This window comes from Copadichromis virginalis, linkage group LG3, assembly GCF_057382275.1.
Source record: "Copadichromis virginalis isolate Kocher_CV1m ecotype Utaka linkage group LG3, C_Virginalis_male_GT1.1, whole genome shotgun sequence".
Taxonomy (NCBI): domain Eukaryota; kingdom Metazoa; phylum Chordata; class Actinopteri; order Cichliformes; family Cichlidae; genus Copadichromis; species Copadichromis virginalis.
Window position 1 is genome coordinate 14,330,983 of NC_140620.1, and position 18,639 is coordinate 14,349,621.

Below are 18,639 nucleotides of genomic sequence, written 5' to 3' on the forward strand. Positions count from 1 at the left end.
TTAACTGTGTGGTACCTCACAGGGGTACCACAACAACATCATCCAGGTAGAAAACAGCATATGCAATTTGAGGAAGCAGGTACCGCTCCATGAGGTGCTGAAAAATGGCCGAGGCTTCAAATAAGCCAAACGGAAGTGTGACGAATTGGTACGAACCATACAGAGTGGAGAAGGCCGTTTTTGTCTTTGGACTCTGCAGATAAGGGAATCTGCCAGTAAGCGTTGGTTAAATCCAGCATCATAAAATAAGACAAGCAGTGCTTAACCAGTCCAGGTCAACTCAGGCATTGGACAAGCATCAAACCATGAGACCTTGTTCACTTTCTGATAATCATCACCAATGTTCCCTCTAAACTGCGCGTGTGCTCAATTGCGCACTGCTGGCACGGTCTCTGTGCAGAAAAAATCCGTGTTGCACATAAAGTAAAATTCTAACCGGAATTGAAATTAAAGTGAATACGTTAACAATTCTGTTTTGCAGTGTTAGTCAGTAAGTGACTGGCTGCTCCAGTATGGGATTAGAACAATGGCACCTCATCCCATAGTCCAGCCAATCACGTGATTCAAATTCGTATATGCGCAGCTAATCAACGTCGTTGACAGGCTATGACAGCGTCCTTATGTGCCGAAACCGGTGTTTTAGCTAGCAAAGTGGCGTGGCTAATGTGGAGTGAAGCCACGTTAATGACAACGTGTACAACCATTGGAGATGTGAGCAGGACAGATGGAACAAGTGACGTAAAAAGAGTGGACATTATACCAGGTTTCAAATTGTGTTGATAGGCCACATAAAAAACAGAGTTGTGATTAAAAAAAAATCCAGTGTTTGGTTTTCTTCCAGAATATTGTTGTTTACATTTACTGGGGGAAGAAATGGTAAAAACGTCATTTTATAAAGAAAACGTTATAAAGCACTCTCCGCCTGTGAGCAAAGACAAAACCAAAACACCCCACCCTTTCCCATTGGTCAAAAAATGTACCATGCCGACCAATCAAAACATGGCATTTGGTTGTTAAGAAACGGAAGTTGTTAAGAAGAGGAAAATTTAGGAGTGACGGCAGTGTTTTGAGATGTGAGAGATTTGCAACGTTTAGCGCAAATCTTGTATAGTTAGTGTGTAGTGTAGTCAATAGTTTTGTTGTGTGTGTCAGAACAATGAGGCGGCTGCTAAATGTTACAGGAGTGATACATCTCCTGTTGTCAGGCCTGCAGGTATCAGGCTTTTGATGTTCTCCTTTATCTCATAGTGGACAGAAATTATTTTTTGGAGAGGCACAAATAATTTGTGTGGCATCAGATTTGATGCAGAACACCTGATTGTTCTGTAAATAGTTTGAAATGTTTAAAAAAAATCCCTTAGCAGCATTTTTAGGTAAACAGCTGCAAAAATCTTTGTTGTTTGCAATACTCAGTAACTTTTTTGAAGAAGTAACTATATAATTAATTGCCCAGCATTGGTCTTTATATATTGTATTTTGCAGAGAGAGTTACAAAGTTTCAAAGTGGTGCTCCATGAGAGTCCTGTAGACGAGCAGCAGCACAATCCTGCATTGCAACTGCAAACCGCTGTTGCAATGCAGGAACATCTGCTTTATTGGAATGTGTGAGATGTTAACCACAATGACTCTTAAAAACACTGTCTCAAAGCTTCATGCCAACAGCATGTTTTTAAGAAAAATCAAACATATGTTCTTTCAAGATCATTTTAGAGTTTTTAATGAGCTGCAGGATCCTTCTTCAGTGTGAGTGGAGAACAGCCAAGTCGCCTCCTGTGATAAACCTCCACATGTACCACTGAAAACAGTTAAATTAGTTTGAATCAGAAATAATGGGTCAAACTACTTGTTCTGAGACCATTTCTTTATTTTTCACACCAAACTGTTTAATAAGATAATAAGATAAACTCTACACAGACTTCATCAAATATAACTAACACTTTAACATTATCAGGATTTCATAATACAAACTTCAAATCAACAAGAAAACAGCTGCAGAACATGTGGATCAAAATTCATTAAAAAACAACATGTGGACTTCAATGACTAAATACACTAAAGTGAAAGGAGGAGCAAAAAAATAGAGGTTTAACAGAATTTGAATTACGTAAAAGTAGTCACCTGTGATCTTTAAAATGGTTCTGATGTGTGCTGCTGTTTTTAACTTTCAACATTTCTTTGCTGCCACTGTGAATAAGATTGTGCTCTTTGCCTAATTGAATAAAGGTTACACTGACTCACTGCTCCATCTTCTGGTACTAACTGGCATTACATGGAAGTACAGCCCAAAACCAGTTCAGCTTGAGTTTCGTTTTTTCTGGACATAAAGTCACAGCAGGTGTTGTTTCAAAGCTGGTGGACAGATTTAGTTCATTTTGGAGGTTTTAAGAGCAACTGCTGTGAAAATATTTGTAGTTTTGGGAGAAAAGGATTTAAGAGAAGATTTTACAACAGCAAAAGGTTAAATATGAATGAAGGATTGAAATTTAACAGAGGTAACACATTAAATGAATACATTACCCCACATTAAGTTAATTTTGGAAACACTAAGAAAGTTCAAATAAAAGAAATTGAAATATATATCCATATCTGCAATTCTGATACATTATTGGTTTGGTAAAAAAGACATTCCTAAAACTTTAATAATACAGTAACAAGTACAACTACTAAACACTACTGTGTCCTAAGGGAACAAAGATTAAAATGTAACAGAGATAATTTTAGAGAATTAAAATCCCCCAAAGGAAAAAAAAACTTGATATGCATATCTATGCATATCTATACATGCAGCTTCCTAAATGTAACATTCAGAATTATTCACTGCAGCTCCAGAAATCAGAGCTACCTCATCAGATCCAAGTGTAGCATCAGCTGACACTCTTTACAGGAGATTCCATCTGAACTCTGTGGAGCCTGATCTCAAGGTTTTTAAGTCTGACCCTGAAACCAGAAGAGGATCTTTCTCTCTCTTCAGATTCATTGTGATCCAGTGATTTCAGTCCTGCATGATCAGGCTGATGTTTGCACAGAGCAGATAATGAAGTGAAGGTTTTTGCACATTGGTAACAGTGAAACAGTTTATTTACAGCGTGGGATCGTTTGTGTTCGGAGTATGAACTGAGATTCCTGAAACTCTTGTCACACTGGTCACAGCTGAAGTTCACTTCCATGTGTGTACGTTCATGTTTGTTACGATGACCTGATTGTGAGAAGCTTTTGTCACAGTGTCTGCACTTGTATGGTGTCCCTCCTGCAGTGGTGAAGGATGACCCACACTGGTCACAGATGTGCTTTTTGACCACACTGTGGAAGAGTTCATGTTTTTTAATGTACTTGGTGTGTGGAAGCCTCTCCCACATTCTTTGCAGTAGTTCATTTTGTCTCCAGTGTGGCTACGTTGATGTGGTTTTAGGTCCCGTTCGTGATTGGAGGTTTTTCCACAAAGGTTAAAGAGAAACGCTTGCCCACCACCACAGTGACGACAGGGTTGAGAAATGGATCAGTGTGCTTTGCTCCACTCCTAAACAAAGACATTGTAAGTCAGGGAATTCCTTCAACGTTTTTATCCTGAACGTCGCCTGAAATAAAAAGCATCTCTGCCAACGTCCAATTACATTTTACTGTTTACACTATAAAACTCAGGTTACTTCTTCATTTTTCCAAACAGTTCATTCAGTATAACTCCATAAGTTTACTGATCAGACTTTTTCCAAACAATCAGGTTAAAATTACAAGATAAAAAATCAATACATCCTCACAGTAACTGCACTTCTAGAGTTACTTTCTGGAGTGGATCTGTTGGTGTTTTTTCAGCTGATTTGGAGCTTTAAAAGTCTTCTCACACAGGTAACATTTATAAGGTCTCTCCTCAGTGTGTTGTTGTAACTGTGCATCTGTTGTAAACAGTTTCCCACACTGATCACAGCAGGAAACATCAATTCCAGTCTGAATCCGTAGGTGAATATTTCGGTACCGTTTGTCACTGAAACTTTTTCCACAAAAGTCGCAGCTCTACGCCTTAATTCCAGAGTGGGTAACTAGATGCCTGTGTAAGTCGCTATTTAGAGCAAAAGCCTTACCACACAACTCACAGTTGTGTGCTTTAAGTCCACTGTGGATGAGTTGGTGTTTTTTTAAGGTTCCAGCCTGGGTAAAAGACTTTCCACACAAGTCACAGCTGTAAAGTTTAACTCCACTGTGGATGAGTTGGTGTTTTTTCAAGTGTCCAGCCTGGGTAAAAGACTTTCCACACAAGTCACAGCTGTAAGGTTTAACTCCACTGTGGATGAGTTGGTGTTTTTTCAAGTGTCCAGCCTCGGTAAAAGACTTTCCACACAAGTCACAACTGTAAGGTTTAAATCCACTGTGGATGAGTTGGTGTTTTTTCAAGTGTCCAGCCTGGGTAAAAGACTTTCCACACAAGTCACAGCTGTAAGGTTTAAATCCACTGTGGATGAGTTGGTGTTTTTTCAAGCTTCCAGCCTCGGTAAAAGACTTTCCACACAAGTCACAGCTGTAAGGTTTAACTCCACTGTGGATGAGTTGGTGTTTTTTCAAGTGTCCAGCCTGGGTAAAAGACTTTCCACACAAGTCACAGCTGTAAGGTTTAACTCCACTGTGGATGAGTTGGTGTTTTTTCAAGTTCCCAGCCAGGGTAAAAGACTTTCCACACTCATCACAGCTGTAGGTTTTCTCTCCCTTTCTTCTGTGAGGTTTCTCGGCCTCCTGAGAGCGCTGACTTCTCGCTCCATGTTGGTCCTGCAGTGACAGAGATACAAACAGAGGCAGTGAGTGAAATGCAGTCGTGGAACAAACTGAAACTCCCTTCATTGGTGGAATCAAACATGTCAACAAACACATTGTTGGTGTGTTTCCACCACCTTCTGGTGGCAGTATCACATTACAATGATGTGCTACAATGAGAGTTGTAATGAAAATGACATTATTGAAGAAATATTGATCAGCAGAGAAAATCTTTTACGCATAAGAAATTTCAAGTTCAACTGATGATATTGTTGTTTCAATGTGTGCTTATAAAATATGATCTTTGTATTTTCTTGTAACTTCTGTTACAAGAAATTAGAACTCTGAACAATATTTAAACTCCATTCAGAGTTACATACCATAAAATAATACTTTATGATTAACATAACAGTTTGATTGCTCTAATTACCTGTATTTACCTTGTGACATATTACAGGGCAAAGTACATTCTGGGTACAGTTACATCACAAAACATCAACTGTGAACACCTTATGTTACCGTGGCGTTTAAGTCCATGGGAATTATGAGTATCTACTCCCAAATTCCCATCCGGGCTACATTATTATCGGTTCATGGTATCGCTTAACTTTTACGAATATGAGTACACACACATTTTACAGTATCGGCCCCAATACCCGATACCAGCAACGGTATCGGTGCATCCCTAATTGTAACTGTGATATTTTTCTCACCTTTTGTGTTGAAGTCATTGATTGTTTCCTCTGTAGTGGCTGAGCTGAGTCCAAATGGATGAAATTGTCCCTCCGTTGCACCACCAGACTCTTCTCCTTCTGTTAATCACCTGGGGGACACACACGCAGCAGGATTTGTAAAAAGAGTTTTGATAAACACAATGCTGGACAGCAATGCTGTCATGTACATATACATATATACATGTCTATATACATATATATGTCTATATATATATATACATATATAAATAATAACACCCAGCACGCCCCTGCGGGCGGTTTATCCTTCAAGCTTGGGTCCTCTACCAGAGGCCTGGGAGCATATATATATATATATATATATATATATATATATGTGCAGATCCATAGAGGCTGGGGTCTATCACACCAGGCAAGACCCCAGGTGCAGGCTGTGTAAAGATGCCCCAGAGACAATCCAGCACATAACAGCAGGGTGCAAGATGCTAGCAGGCAAGGCATACATGGAACGCCATAACCAGGTGGCCGGCATAGTGTACAGAAACATCTGTGCCGAGTATAACCTGGAAGTCCCGAGGTCAAAATGGGAGATGCCCCCAAGGGTGGTGGAGAATGACCGAGCTAAGATCCTGTGGGACTTCCAGATACAGACGGACAAAATGGTGGTGGCTAACCAACCGGACATAGTGGTGGTAGACAAACAGAAGAAGACGGCCGTAGTGATCAACGTAGCGGTTCCGAATGACAGCAATATCAGGAAGAAGGAACATCATATGTCACTGCATTCTTCTGCACATATGGCTTCACTCTCTTTTGCTGTGGTGGTTCCAGTTCACGAGCTCCTCTTCCTTTAGTGTTGGGGAGTAACGGAATACATGTACCGCCGTTACGTACTTAAAATACAAAATATGAGTAACTGTATTCCGTTACAGTTACCGTTTATAAAGGTGGTATTCAGAATACAGTTACTTTGTTGAAATAAATGGATTACACTGCGGTACTTTCCTGTTTCATTTTGTCGCGGGTCAGGACTGTTTGGGTTTTGTTTGACAGCTACGTTCTGTTGTTCCAGGCGGCAGCATTACGGTTGCCATGGTTACAGGGCGACGCTCTCTTGCTCTCTGCGACTGTGTGTTTCCTGGGTGAGAGAGCGCCTTTTCGTTGTTGTTGTTGTTGTGCTAAGCTAACAGGCAGAATGCTACAAGCATAGCTCTAAAGAATGTAGCATCATGGGCAGTGTAGTCCGTGTTGCAGGGAGAATGGACTGCCATACACATTATGGGTCTGTGAGCGCGAGGAGGGAGAAAAGGGGGAGTGGAAAAGTACGAGCTGTCATCGAGGAAAAATGGGAGCTGGAAGCATGTAAATATAATAATAACCACTTCAGCCAAGAAGAGTGCCTGACGAGCCCAGTTGTAAGTAAGCTATTAAGACTCGACTGTACACCGTGTTCGTGTTTTCCTCCGAAAACAATAAGTTCTGTTGGAGCAGTCTTTCAACGCCTCTCTCTGTCTCTCGCAAGAAAAGTTGACCCACACAACAAAGTAAAGCTATTTTTCGGCTACGAGCCGACAGGGACCCCGCCGTATTAGTCAGAGGTCCCTTTACTACAGTTCGGAGTCGCGGACCTTCAGTAATAGTAATGAATCACCCAGCAATAGTACATTCACGTTGTTGTAAAAAGCATGATAATATATTAAGTAATCCAAAGTATTCAGAATACGTTAATGTCATTGAGTAACGTAACGGAATACGTTACAGAATACATTTTGGGGCATGTATTCTGTAATGGAATAGGGCTTTGGAGCGTGATGTCACGGGGGTGGGCGTGGAAAGGATTTTGGCCCGATCCGCCATTTTGGGGGTCTAGCGCAAGTGAAAAGGGAGCGAAGGCACAGACAACAGCCATGGTTCGTATTTGCTGTGTGGTCGGCTGCAATGTTCGATCGCACGACCAGCAAGAAAATAAGCTTGAAAATGGTTTATCTTTTCATTCTTTCCCAACCTGGAAGCAACACGAGGCAGCTCATGTATCGATGTTACCAAACAAAGGCGTCTAGCCTGGAGAGCAGCTGTGAGACGAGCTGACGTGCAGTTCTATTCCATCTCCAAATATCTGTTGGTGCTCCAGACATTTTCATTCCGGTAAGTTCTAAATATGTTCATATCACTCTTTATAGCCTATTAGTTTTATTTTCTATGCGCTCTGAGCTCATAGCAAATGACAACAAACATTCTACTGAGTGATTTTGCAGAACTACCTTCTATTTATAGAGTTGCTAATTATTTGGCATTATTGCAGCAAACCAGCCTATTAAATGGATGAATCACATCGTGACTGGGTTCCAGTGCTACACAAGGGACCTGCTTCAAACATACCACCATGCCAATCAGATTACTTCTTCCTTGTGAGGGTGAAGAGGTGACCCTTCTGGATAAGATGGTGAAGGTTTGCTGCGTTTTGGTGAACAGTGTGATAATAAAACCAGGGAAAAATGAAACCTGCTCCTGTTAAATACTCTTAAGTCTTGTGCTGTTAAAATTGCTGTATTTTTTCAAAAGATACAGTAAATAAAGTAATGTTAGTAGTGAGTGATATCATGTAAACACTCGTGATTTTGTGTAAACATTTTGTCATTTGTAAACTATAAAATCATTTTTCTTCTTTGGCTCTCAGCGAAGGCGGTCGCACTTTTCTCCTCTCCTCCTCACCCTTATCTTCCCTGCTTAGCCTCTATGTCCTTGTCTGTTTCGTGTGCATTACTTTCCCTGGAATAGACTCACACGGTCATTCTCTAAAACCTAAAAGAGAATTATGGATTTGATTAACTGGTCTCTGAATGCTATTGACACCCTTTTCTCAACGAGAAGTCTGGGCTCGGGAGAGCCCGAGTGCCCTGGAGGGACTTTCCCTGCCGGATACACGATGGACGGGTGGCAGAACTGGAGAGTCATGTGTCTGGCGGGACTGTCGATCGAGGACGCTGAAGATATCTATCTATTCGGAACCATGATAACAGGGTTCGTGCTGATCGGAGTTGGCTTGGCCCTGGTTTATCGGAGAAATAAGAGAGCGGAACCGGCTGTTCAAACCCCCCTAAGGCTGCCCGCTGGAATTGAAGAGATGAGATGAGGCGCGACCTCTCACAACGAACGTAATATGGTCAACACCTTGGAGATGCTTACAGCTGCTGTGAAGGCTCAAGCGTATGGGGGGAAACATCAGAGAGAGGCCTGCTCAAAATGAGACCCTTGAGCGACAGTTGGACGACATCACGGAACAGATCACTGCAGCTTTGAGGTCTCAGAATCAAAAGAATGGCAACACCATGGAACAGAAGTTTGATATCATCATGGGGAGGATCGTGGCTCTCCAACGGGAGATCGAGAGGCCAGTGTCGGAGTGTTAGGGCAGCCAAAAATTCTCCTGGGCTGCTCGCATGGAAATTTACAAAATCAACATTGAGATTGCGGACCCCCATAACGGCACCAGCTGCAGGCCAGAGGCTGGAGCCGAACAATCACTCCCTGATAACGACTGTGTTACGGCTATTCTTCCCATCCCATGCAAGGACACCTGGATTGGCTGGAAGACTATTTACTTAGCCTGATAGGCCGAAGGACACTGTCTCAGCTAAACTATGGACACGCACACACACACACTTACACTGATAAGCACTCACTCATCCCCCCTCCCTTTCCAACGCCTTCGATGCTTGTGCCCTACCGGGGAAGATAGCAGTCAACTGGACCAGCACAGATGCTGCAGGACCGGATGCGCTGTCTACACCGGCTCTCTCTTACCCTTTACCCGCCCCTGTTGCTTGTCTCGTGTTTCTATGGTGTATTGATAGTCATGTGCTTTTGTGCTGAGGTGTTTTTTCTGTTCTCAAACTGTTCTCCCACTAGGAGCTCAGTCTGAGTGGAGTTTTTTTTCTCCTCCTCTTACCTCATGTAGTGTATTTTCGTTGTTTTTTCCTATCAGCCTACCTTCTGACATGTCTGCCCAATGTGATGTTTGTGTAAAGTTGGTCAGAAGGTTCCTTTGTGAGTGCGCATGCGCCATTAGCGTGCTGCCTGCTGTAACCCCTAATTTCCCTCGGGATGAATAAAGTATTCTGATTCTGATTCTGATAAATGACATGGATTCTACATTGTAACTGATGTGATGTTCTATAAGGTGGTTTCAATAAAATTAAAAAAAAGAGGCAAAAATTAGTTTGTTTCTTTATTCAACTTTTGAACAGTGGGACTCAGTCAGTATATATTCAGTAAATGCAAATTATTTACATGGCAGTGCACTACAGGCATAAATCTAGACCCCTAGATAAAACATTATGGTTCATTCCCACAACCCACAGCTTTACTTGTTAGGATGCCTGGGTCGTCGACCCAGGGTTTTTGGAGTTTATGATATTATTTATACTGTTGTTTTGGACTTTGTTTCTGTGTTTTGTTCTGTTTGCACTTTTTTGTTTTGTTTTGTTGTTTCTGGCTCCTTGTTTGGTTTGTTTCGAGCCCTCCGTCCTGTTTCCCCCGCCGCCCACCCTGGTTGGGTTGTTTTTGTTGTTTTTTTGTTTTTGATGTTTTGGTTTGGGCTGTCTGGAAGCCAGCCCTTAAGGGGGGGGGGGGGGGGGGGGTACTGTTAGGATGCCTGGGTCGTCGACCCAGGGTTTTTGGAGTTTTTGGAGTTTATGATATTATTTATACTTTCTAGTTTTTGGTTTCTTTGAGTTCTGTCTTATGGCTTAGAGCAACTAAAGAAGACAGAGACTGTCTTCTTTAGTTGCTCTGTCTCCCCTATCACCTGCATCCCCTTGTCTAGTTCGCGTCTATGTGTATCTTAAGTTCCTATATCCCCGTGTTCAGTCAGTGTTTGTGTGTGCCCTGTTCCCACGTCTCTGTTCCCTTTGTAGTGCCTGCTTATGAGCCTGTGTCTGTGTTATGTGTTTCCTGTTTTACTTTGAAGGTCTCTGTCTTTTCTCAGTGTGTTCAGTTTACGCTTCTTTGGTCTCGTCAGTTCTGATTTGTCCCAGCTGTTTCCCTCCTGTTACCCATTCCCTGATTGCTCCCTCTGTGTATTTTAGCCAAGTGTTTCTCTGTGTCTGTGTCGCGATCTACCGTTTACTTTGCTGTGTGTTTTGTCAATCTGCCGGTGTTAGTTTATTTTTGAGTTTTTCCAGTTATGTTATGTTTGTGTTCAGCATTAAAGCTGTTTTGGTTTAAGTTCTGTCTCCGGAGTCTGCACCTTGGGTCCTATTCCTGCCTGCACACAGCCTCACCTAACAGAAGATCGCGACCAGAACATGGACCCTGCAGACTCTTTTTCTTCTGAGTTCTACGGTGAGATGGAGCGGATGGTGAGGCTGCTCGACCGCATCGCCCAGTCCCCGGATTTAAGGACCATGGCAGTGGGGCTGAGCGCGGTGGAGGCCATCATTCGGCATAATCCCCAGCTTAGCCAGTTCGCTAAGGACACTGAGTTGGGGAACACCAGAACTGCCTGGAGAGAGCAGGTCAGGGCTATCAGAATCAGAATCAGAATACTTTATTGATCCCTGGGGGAAATTATTTTTTGTTACAGTGCTCCATTTTAAACCAACATTAAGACAAGACAGACAATACGCTAACTAAGAATAGTACAATATATACATATATATACATACATACATACATAAGTCACTTATAAATAAATATTTGGAAAAGAAACATGTGTAGTTGTAGCAGCAAACAGTGTGTTAAGTGGATGCGTTGTACAGGGAGATGGCCACAGGCAGGAATGATTTCCTGTGTCGTTCAGTGGTGCTTTTCGGTAATCTCAGTCTCTCACTGAACGAGCTCCTGTGACTGACCAACATGTCATGGAGTGGGTGGGAGGTGTTATCCAACATTGTCTTTATCTTGGACAGCATCCGCCTCTCTGACACCACCTTGAGGGAGTCCAACTCCATCCCCACAACATTGCTGGCCTTACGGATCAGTTTATTAAGTCTGTTGGCATCTGCGACCCTCAGCCTGCTCCCCCAGCATGCAACAGCATAGAGGATCGCACTGGCCACCACAGACTAGTGAGCTTGCTCTCTCCCTCACTACGTCTTCCCCACCGCTGCCGCAGGACAACGCACACTCTGCTTCATCGCCACTGCAGGTTTCCTCCCCTTCCTCACGCCAGCTGGGACCTTGTTCGCCTGTCCGTTCGCCTGCCTTTTTCCTGGCGGCTGTGTGGTCGGAGGATGAGGAGGAGGTCTCCGTTTCTCCACCGGTTCCTGTTCCCTCGTCTAAAAGGAAGCGACGCCACCGTCGCTCCTCTCCTCGGTCATCCGTTCAGCTTCCTGTCTCCGCTGGAGGGTCCGAGGGGTCCGTTCAGCCACCTGTCTCTACTGGAGGGTCCGAGGAACCGCTTCAGCCACCTGTCTCCGCTGGGGGGTCTGAGGAACCGCTTCAGCCACCTGTCTCCGCTGGAGGGTCCGAGGAACTCCTTCAGCCACCTGTCTCCGCTGGAGGGTCCGAGGAACCGCTTCAGCCACCTGTCTCCGCTGCAGGGTCCGAGGAATCGCTTCAGCCGTCTCTTCCTGCTGGAGGGCCCGAGGAGCCGCTTCAGCCGTCTCTTCCTGCTGGAGGGCCCGAGGAGTCCGTTCAGCCTCACGCCTCGTCAGCTGGAGGGCCCGAGGAGCCCGTTCAGCCTTCTGCCACGTCAGCTGGAGGGCCCGAGGAGCCCGTCCAGCCGCCATTAGCCTCTGCCTCGGCTATGCCTGGTCCAGCTTCGGCCCCAGCCTCTGCAGCTCCGCCTGGTCCGGCCCCAGCCTCTGCAGCTCTGCCTGGTCCGGCCCCAGCCTCTGCAGCTCCGCCTGGTCCGGCCCCAGCTTCTGCAGCTTCGCCTGGTCCGGCTTCAGCCTCAGCCTCTGTTCTTGTTTCGCCTCCGCCTGGTCCAGCTTCGGCCTCAGCCTGTGCTTCGCCTGGTCCGGCTTCGGCCTCTGCAGCTCCGCCTGGTCCAGTCTCCGAGGGTTCAGCTTTGTCTGCCCCTGAGGTCTCCAATCTGTCTGTTCCTGCACGTCCCGCACGGCCTGCTCGTCCTGCCCGGCCTGCTCGTCCTGCCCGTCCTGCCCGGCCTGCACATCCTGTCCGGCCTGCTCATCCTGCACGGCCTGCACGTCCTGCTCATCCTGCTCGTCCTGCACGTCCTGCACATCCTGTCCGGCCTGCACGTCCTGTCCGGCCTGCACATCCTGTCCGGCCTGCACATCCTGCACGTTCTGTCCGGCCGATGACTGGACGTCGTTGCCGTCATGGACAGCCCTCTGAACTACGCCGCCATCATGGACGGCCCCCTGAACTACTCCGCCACCAGTGCCTCCCGCCCGGCCGGCCTCCTGACCTGCTCGGTCGCCGTCGCTGCTTCCCGCCCGGCCGGCCTCCTGATCTGCTCCGTCGCCATCGGTGCCTTCTGCCTGGCCGGCCTCCTGAACTGTTTTCTGGGCTCTTGGACCATCAGCCTCCGGGCCGCCCCCCTGAACTGCCCGGGATTGGACTATCGTGCTCTCAGCCTCCGGGCCGGCCCCCCTGAACTTTTTTGAGACTATTGCCTGGGCCTCTGCGCCTTTCGTGGGCTCTTTTGTTTGTTTGCTTTTGGACTTTGCCTGGGCCTTGGTGCTGTTGTTTTGGACTTTGTTTCTGTGTTTTGTTCTGTTGCTTTCCGGGCTCCAGTGTTTGCACTTTTTTGTTTTGTTTTGTTGTTTCTGGCTCCTTGTTTGGTTTGTTTCGAGCCCTCCGTCCTGTTTCCCCCGCCGCCCACCCTGGTTGGGTTGTGTTTTTTTTTTTTTTTTTTTTTTTGATGTTTTGGTTAGGGCTGTCTGGAAGCCAGCCCTTAAGGGGGGGGGGGGGGGGGTACTGTTAGGATGCCTGGGTCGTCGACCCAGGGTTTTTGGAGTTTGTGATATTATTTATACTTTCTAGTTTTTGGTTTCTTTGAGTTCTGTCTTATGGCTTATGTCTCTGTCTTCTTTAGTTGCTCTGTCTCCCCTATCACCTGCATCCCCTTGTCTAGTTCGCGTCTATGTGTCTTCATAGTTTTATTTTGGAGATACAGCAATTTTTATATACTGCAGGAAAAACAAAAACAATCCTATGATGCAAATTTGCAAAGAAAACAGCAGGTGCATCAAAATAAACTATTTCCAGCAGTGCAATTCGAGTTCTAAGCATCCCAGAAACTATTCAGAAAAGTCAAACATGACCAGTATAGGCTTTTAAGGCCTACAAGTAAAAAAACTACATTTTCCGCGAAAATGACATCACTTCCGGTTTCGGGCAGGAAATGGCGGACATGTGATAGTTAGCGGTGACGTCTGTTTCAATGTGCCAAGTGTTACGAACAGCTGATCGGATCGGCAAAGCGTGTTTCTGGAATATTATGTTTTTGTTCCTGCAAGTGCTTTTTATGCAATTTATGTGGAAGGAAACCGTGACCGAGGACAAGCTGATGGCATAAGATGTAAGTTTCATATGCAAAACAAATTATTGCGCTAGCTTACACGGTTCAGGTTCTACAGGGATTTAAAAATAGTTACACAAAACAGAGTGTGCTGCTCTGACCGGCTTTAAAGGGTTAACAATAACCATGTATTGAATAATGACTTTAAAAAATAATATAAAATAGTGTGCAACACCACTGAAGTTTTTTTTACCTCTCTTTTCAACCAACGGCAGTCACTCTCCTCTCCAAATAACTTCTGCTTAGCTTTCCGAGCTTCCCTCGGGACCTCTTAATCAGCGGTCTCCAACCTTTTTTGCGCCACGGACCGGTTTATGCCCGACAATATTTTCACGGACCGGCCTTTAAGGTGTCGCGGATAAATGAGGGAGGGGCTAATAATCGGCTCAGTCATTTTTAATGATCGTTGAAAGCCCAGATCGTAATCGTGATTAAAATTCGATTAATTGAGCAGCCCTACCTGCAAACATTCAGATTAGTGCAGCATAAATTCATTCATGAGAGGAAATTACAGTGAGAACATGTGGAGGCTGTTAGATGGATAACATAGCGAGTTCAGTGCATTGATGTGACATTGTCCTGAAGGATTGTTATTCTTTATGGTTAAAGAAATTGCACTATTCATATTTATTATAAATAATCCTAATTACACATCTTGCTTCCATGTTTGTATTCTGTGTCACTAAAAATACATTTTATTTTAGTTTTATACATTGATTAATGACCTGCAGAATCTCCTTATCATATTAAGTGATTCATAATTGTCACTTTATGCTTTCTCCATCTCTAAAGTGATGACATCCTTGCATTACATACTTTAGGTTCATTTTCTGCAGGCAGGTTTCTGACAGAGAACAGATTTACACTATAACATGCAGCGTTCTATAGATGGACACATAAAGAAATGAAAAATTACATGTTTTTGCTAACTTTCTAAACACTTTGTTACATTTATGATAAAGTAGATTAAACACATTTACGTCGGCCTTGGCTCATTAGTTCTTGTCTTTAAATGAACTTTGTCTGTGTGTGTTTCAGGTACTGCACTCTCAAAGACTGAATGAACCAGCATCGCAGCCATGGGTCACTGTGAGCATCACAGGGAAGGTTGAAGTCGCCCACTGCACCTGTATGGCCGGAGTCGCAGAGATCTGCAGCCATGTCGCTGCTCTTCTGTTTAATGTAGAAGCAGCAGTGTTGATCTGTGGCACAAGGACTGTTACAGATGAACCTGCATACTGGGTTTTGCTGGGTAATATGACCAAGATAACCAAGATAACCAAATATGACCAAATAATGTAAATATGACGGTGCATCACGAAAGATTGATATCAAACTGATCACTTGACCAATATTACGTTACTTGCTGTTCAAGTGAATCAACAAACGGCGAAATGAAAAGTCGAACAAATGCTATTTTTTTTAGAGAGTCTTAGCTTATGTGTGTTTATTTCATATTTTCAGTTCTTACCCTCCCCGACTAAATCGGTTTCATTTATGTACTGAAATATAAGAATGGAAAATAGAGGGATCTTTCAAAGAAAAAACTCAGGTAAATGTTATTTTATATGTTATGTTTTGTATGTTGTTCAGTATATTTCTATGCAAAACAAGAGGGATTTCAGTACACAGCAGGATATTCACATTTGTAACCAGATATTTACATACACTTTAGGGAGAAAACATAAAACATTTTTACTGTACAACATCAATTTAGATTAAACTTTTGTTTTAGATAAATATTGAAATATATTTTGAATTAGTTAAATGTCAGAATAAAGAGAGACAGCTGTCTATTTTTTATCACTTTGATCAAATTTAGGAGTACATATACACTAAGTTTATTGTTAATTAATAAGAAAACTCCAGACGATTCCATTCTGAGCTGAAGAAGCTTCTGATAGGTTAGTAGAGTCCATGTGAGTAAATTGGTGGAAATGGGTAAAATCAACAGATGTCAACCAAACCAGAAAAAGAACTGTGGAGCTCCATAAGTGTGGCTCAATTTTGAATACAATTTGGTGCCATTTGCAATTAAGAAATACAGACAATTTCTCTCTTTCCTCTTAAAGTTAACAAATATGTTTTTTTATTTATCAATCTAAAAAAATAAACATTTAGTCTGATTTGATGTTACAATTAAAAAAGTGTTTGTTTTGATCTGAAGAGTTTGTAAATATCTGGTTTCAACTGTATATTTGATGATTGTCAGCACAAAGAGAGAGAGAGAGGAACAGAGAGGAGAATGAGGACAGAACAGAGATGAACAAGAGCAGGTGAGACACACATGTTAGTCAAATGGTTGTTTACCAAAACTATCACCGTATCATAGGTACTCATGTATCTCGTACCTAGTGTTTCTTTTTAGGTTTGCTATTTTTCAAATTCTACATTTATTAAGTTATGCAGGCTTGTTTGCACAACAAGGCTAAATAATTATATAAACTTTTCTCAATCTAAATAGTGGACTTTGGTAGAATTAAAAAAACAAGTGTAGTGCAGGTCTATGATGATTTTTTAGTGCTACTATCATCTAGTTCTGATTCTTGTTCTGTCTTGGTTAAATCCTATATAGTCCTGATTTTGAACTGTTGTAGTCCAGTTTTAATTCCGGATCAGTTCTGGGTCTGGTTGAATTGGGGTTTAGTCCTCGTGTCTTGATACAACTCCGACTTTGTTCTGCCTTGCTGCTCAATTAAAAAACTAGTTTAAGGTGTTCTGCATATGAGATATATATTTTTCGCTATATGAAGTCATTCTTTTCTGAACAAAACTCAAAACAGAGCCTATTAATCTTTCAGTCATTTCTACCCCCCCCCCCCCCCCCCAAAAAAAATAAATAAATAAATAAAAAAAATCCCACATGCATACTACCCTTTAGGGCTAAGCCCCGGGTGTTTCAAATGTCTGGCTCCGCCTCTGCTCTACAGACTGTCTAACTCCAGTGTATACCAAGCAATCTATTATTCTTAACAGCAACAACATAAACTGAACCCACATTAAAGTTGGCTCGGTGCTTACCTTTATATGAGCCCACAAACCGAGAGAAACTCCGTGATGAAGCTGGAAGTCTTAAGAAACAGATCAGGGAGCAGAGACCCACGTGGTTCACGCTGATCTCGGCTACGATCCAGGAGACAAGGGTGTGCAGATCGATGCAGAAATTAATCCCAACGTTGGTAGTGGTATATGTTCCTGTAAGTTTACTACTTTACTCCCGTTTCATGAAAAAGCAGCTCTCTCTGCTCGACTCCTCTCCTGCACACACACTTTGCTCCGCCTCCTTTTCCGGCTCTGCTGTGATTTGTTGCTGTGCGGTCACGTGACTAAGCAGACCAACGTAGCCATGTGGGGTGTTATTTCAAAAGTAGCGCCTATCTCCTTTTCCTTAACTCTTTTTCTTGCCCTCGATGGAAACGTCATCGTGGGAAGGAGATTTGCTAAGGACTCAGGGAAAGAGAGGACCGGTGCTGAGAATTGGAACAGCTTTAGGCTGTATCCCACTTGTTGGGTTGCGGTCACGTGGTTCTGATGACGTGCGGAGGCAGCGCGATTTTTGAGTGGAGGGCGGAAGTAAACATGGAGGACACTGTGGAGAGTCAGGAGAGCAGCTATTGTGCAACTTTAGACCCCGTTTCTCGGGAGAGATATAAACAGATAGTTAAAAAAATATATCGGACGTGATCCGTATTCTTTGAAAATGTCCGAATACACCACAGAAGTAAAGGATTTGCCTACTATCGAGGCTGTGGATATCACCAACTACTTGGTCCTCCAGACTTCTTACTACACTAGGCAGCAAATGAAAGCTTTCAAGAGTCTGGAGGCGTACAATTTTTTTGTCAGCGGGTGGGTCCACAACCTTGGAACAAAACGTCTCCGTGATGGATACAGTTTGGTGTTTGCAAGGGTGAGTGTTTGTTCTTATATTGCTTTATCTTAAACACGCTAACAGTTAGCGGTAGCGGCTTTAACGTCAACAAACATGCCACATCCTTAGGACTTCGTTAGAGTGACAGTTGTTTGTTTCAAGGTAAACCATTCTCAGCGGTCTAACGAGACACCTCTGAAGGGTGTCTCGGGCTCTCAGCCGTCTGTTGCATATCCAAAATCGCCTCTGCACATCGATGCTGTTCTGCCTTAAGCTTCATTCTTTTCTCTCGTTTGAGAACTGATTCCGATCTGGGTTTTCGTTCGTAGCCGAGATTGACCGTCGGAGCCCAGTCCTCCGACTCTTCGTCATCCAAAGCACTTGGGCAGCCTATAGTCCCAATCAAGTCAATATTAGACTACTAACTTAAAAGCACTAAGTAAACGAGAATTTAACGACAACCTAATGCTAATAAGTTCGTTTGCAAACATAACATTACCTCTGACGAAGTGGTCGCTGCAGACACGGGCATTGGCAGACTCTGCTCCTCCCGACTGTAAACGTAAATTTAAAATCCATTTTTCCTACGTTTTTCGGTTAGAATTTTCCATTTTTCTCCTCTTCGTTGGGCTATTTTTGGTACCCTAAAATACCGTTTATCAGTTTCTCTGGTCGACCTACTGGAGCATCCGTAAACACAACAGGACATAGGCATTTTGCGTACTGTCTGTCTGTGATTTTGCGCTTATCTTTTTCACTTCCGACCGCCAGTCAAATTTCGCGCTTTACGTCGACGTCACGTCTACGTCAAATGAAACCTAGCTATTCAGGTTCGGCAGCCCTAA

At 43.6% G+C, this 18,639-nt stretch overlaps 2 protein-coding genes and 1 long non-coding RNA gene across 3 annotated transcripts; 1 reads left to right on the forward strand and 2 right to left on the reverse strand.

Annotated features, from left to right (window-relative positions):
* Positions 1 to 1,843: 1,843 nt before the first annotated feature.
* Positions 1,844 to 5,277, reverse strand: LOC146712961 (uncharacterized). The gene is made up of 2 exons (XM_085437216.1): positions 5,260 to 5,277; positions 1,844 to 4,755 (listed from the first exon to the last, which is right to left on the reverse strand). The coding sequence occupies exons 1-2, from the start codon at positions 5,275 to 5,277 to the stop codon at positions 4,009 to 4,011; spliced, it is 765 nt and encodes a 254-aa protein (XP_085293342.1). The 3' UTR covers positions 1,844 to 4,008.
* Positions 5,278 to 10,738: 5,461 nt separating this feature from the next.
* On the forward strand, positions 10,739 to 16,862 carry LOC146712962 (uncharacterized). The gene is made up of 6 exons (XM_085437228.1): positions 10,739 to 10,954; positions 11,497 to 11,922; positions 11,995 to 12,530; positions 12,675 to 12,968; positions 13,082 to 13,271; positions 16,854 to 16,862. Exons 1-6 carry the CDS (start codon positions 10,739 to 10,741, stop codon positions 16,860 to 16,862), a joined length of 1,671 nt encoding a protein of 556 aa, XP_085293354.1.
* A 913-nt stretch (positions 16,863 to 17,775) lies between these two features.
* On the reverse strand, positions 17,776 to 18,617 carry LOC146712963 (uncharacterized). The gene is made up of 2 exons (XR_014919263.1): positions 18,294 to 18,617; positions 17,776 to 18,184 (listed from the first exon to the last, which is right to left on the reverse strand). It is a non-coding gene; the product is annotated as an uncharacterized LOC146712963 (long non-coding RNA).
* Between the last annotated feature and the right edge of the window lie 22 nt (positions 18,618 to 18,639).

Bases quoted from the DNA above. Each gene is read 5' to 3' on its own strand.
- LOC146712962 (XM_085437228.1), top strand. From the start codon at position 10,739: ATGGACCCTGCAGACTCTTTTTCTTCTGAGTTCTACGGTGAGATGGAG. The intron at 10,955-11,496 runs GCTATCAGAATC...TGGCCACCACAG, and splicing joins CCTGGAGAGAGCAGGTCAGG to ACTAGTGAGCTTGCTCTCTC. The intron at 12,969-13,081 runs CTCTCAGCCTCC...CTGGGCCTTGGT, and splicing joins CCCGGGATTGGACTATCGTG to GCTGTTGTTTTGGACTTTGT.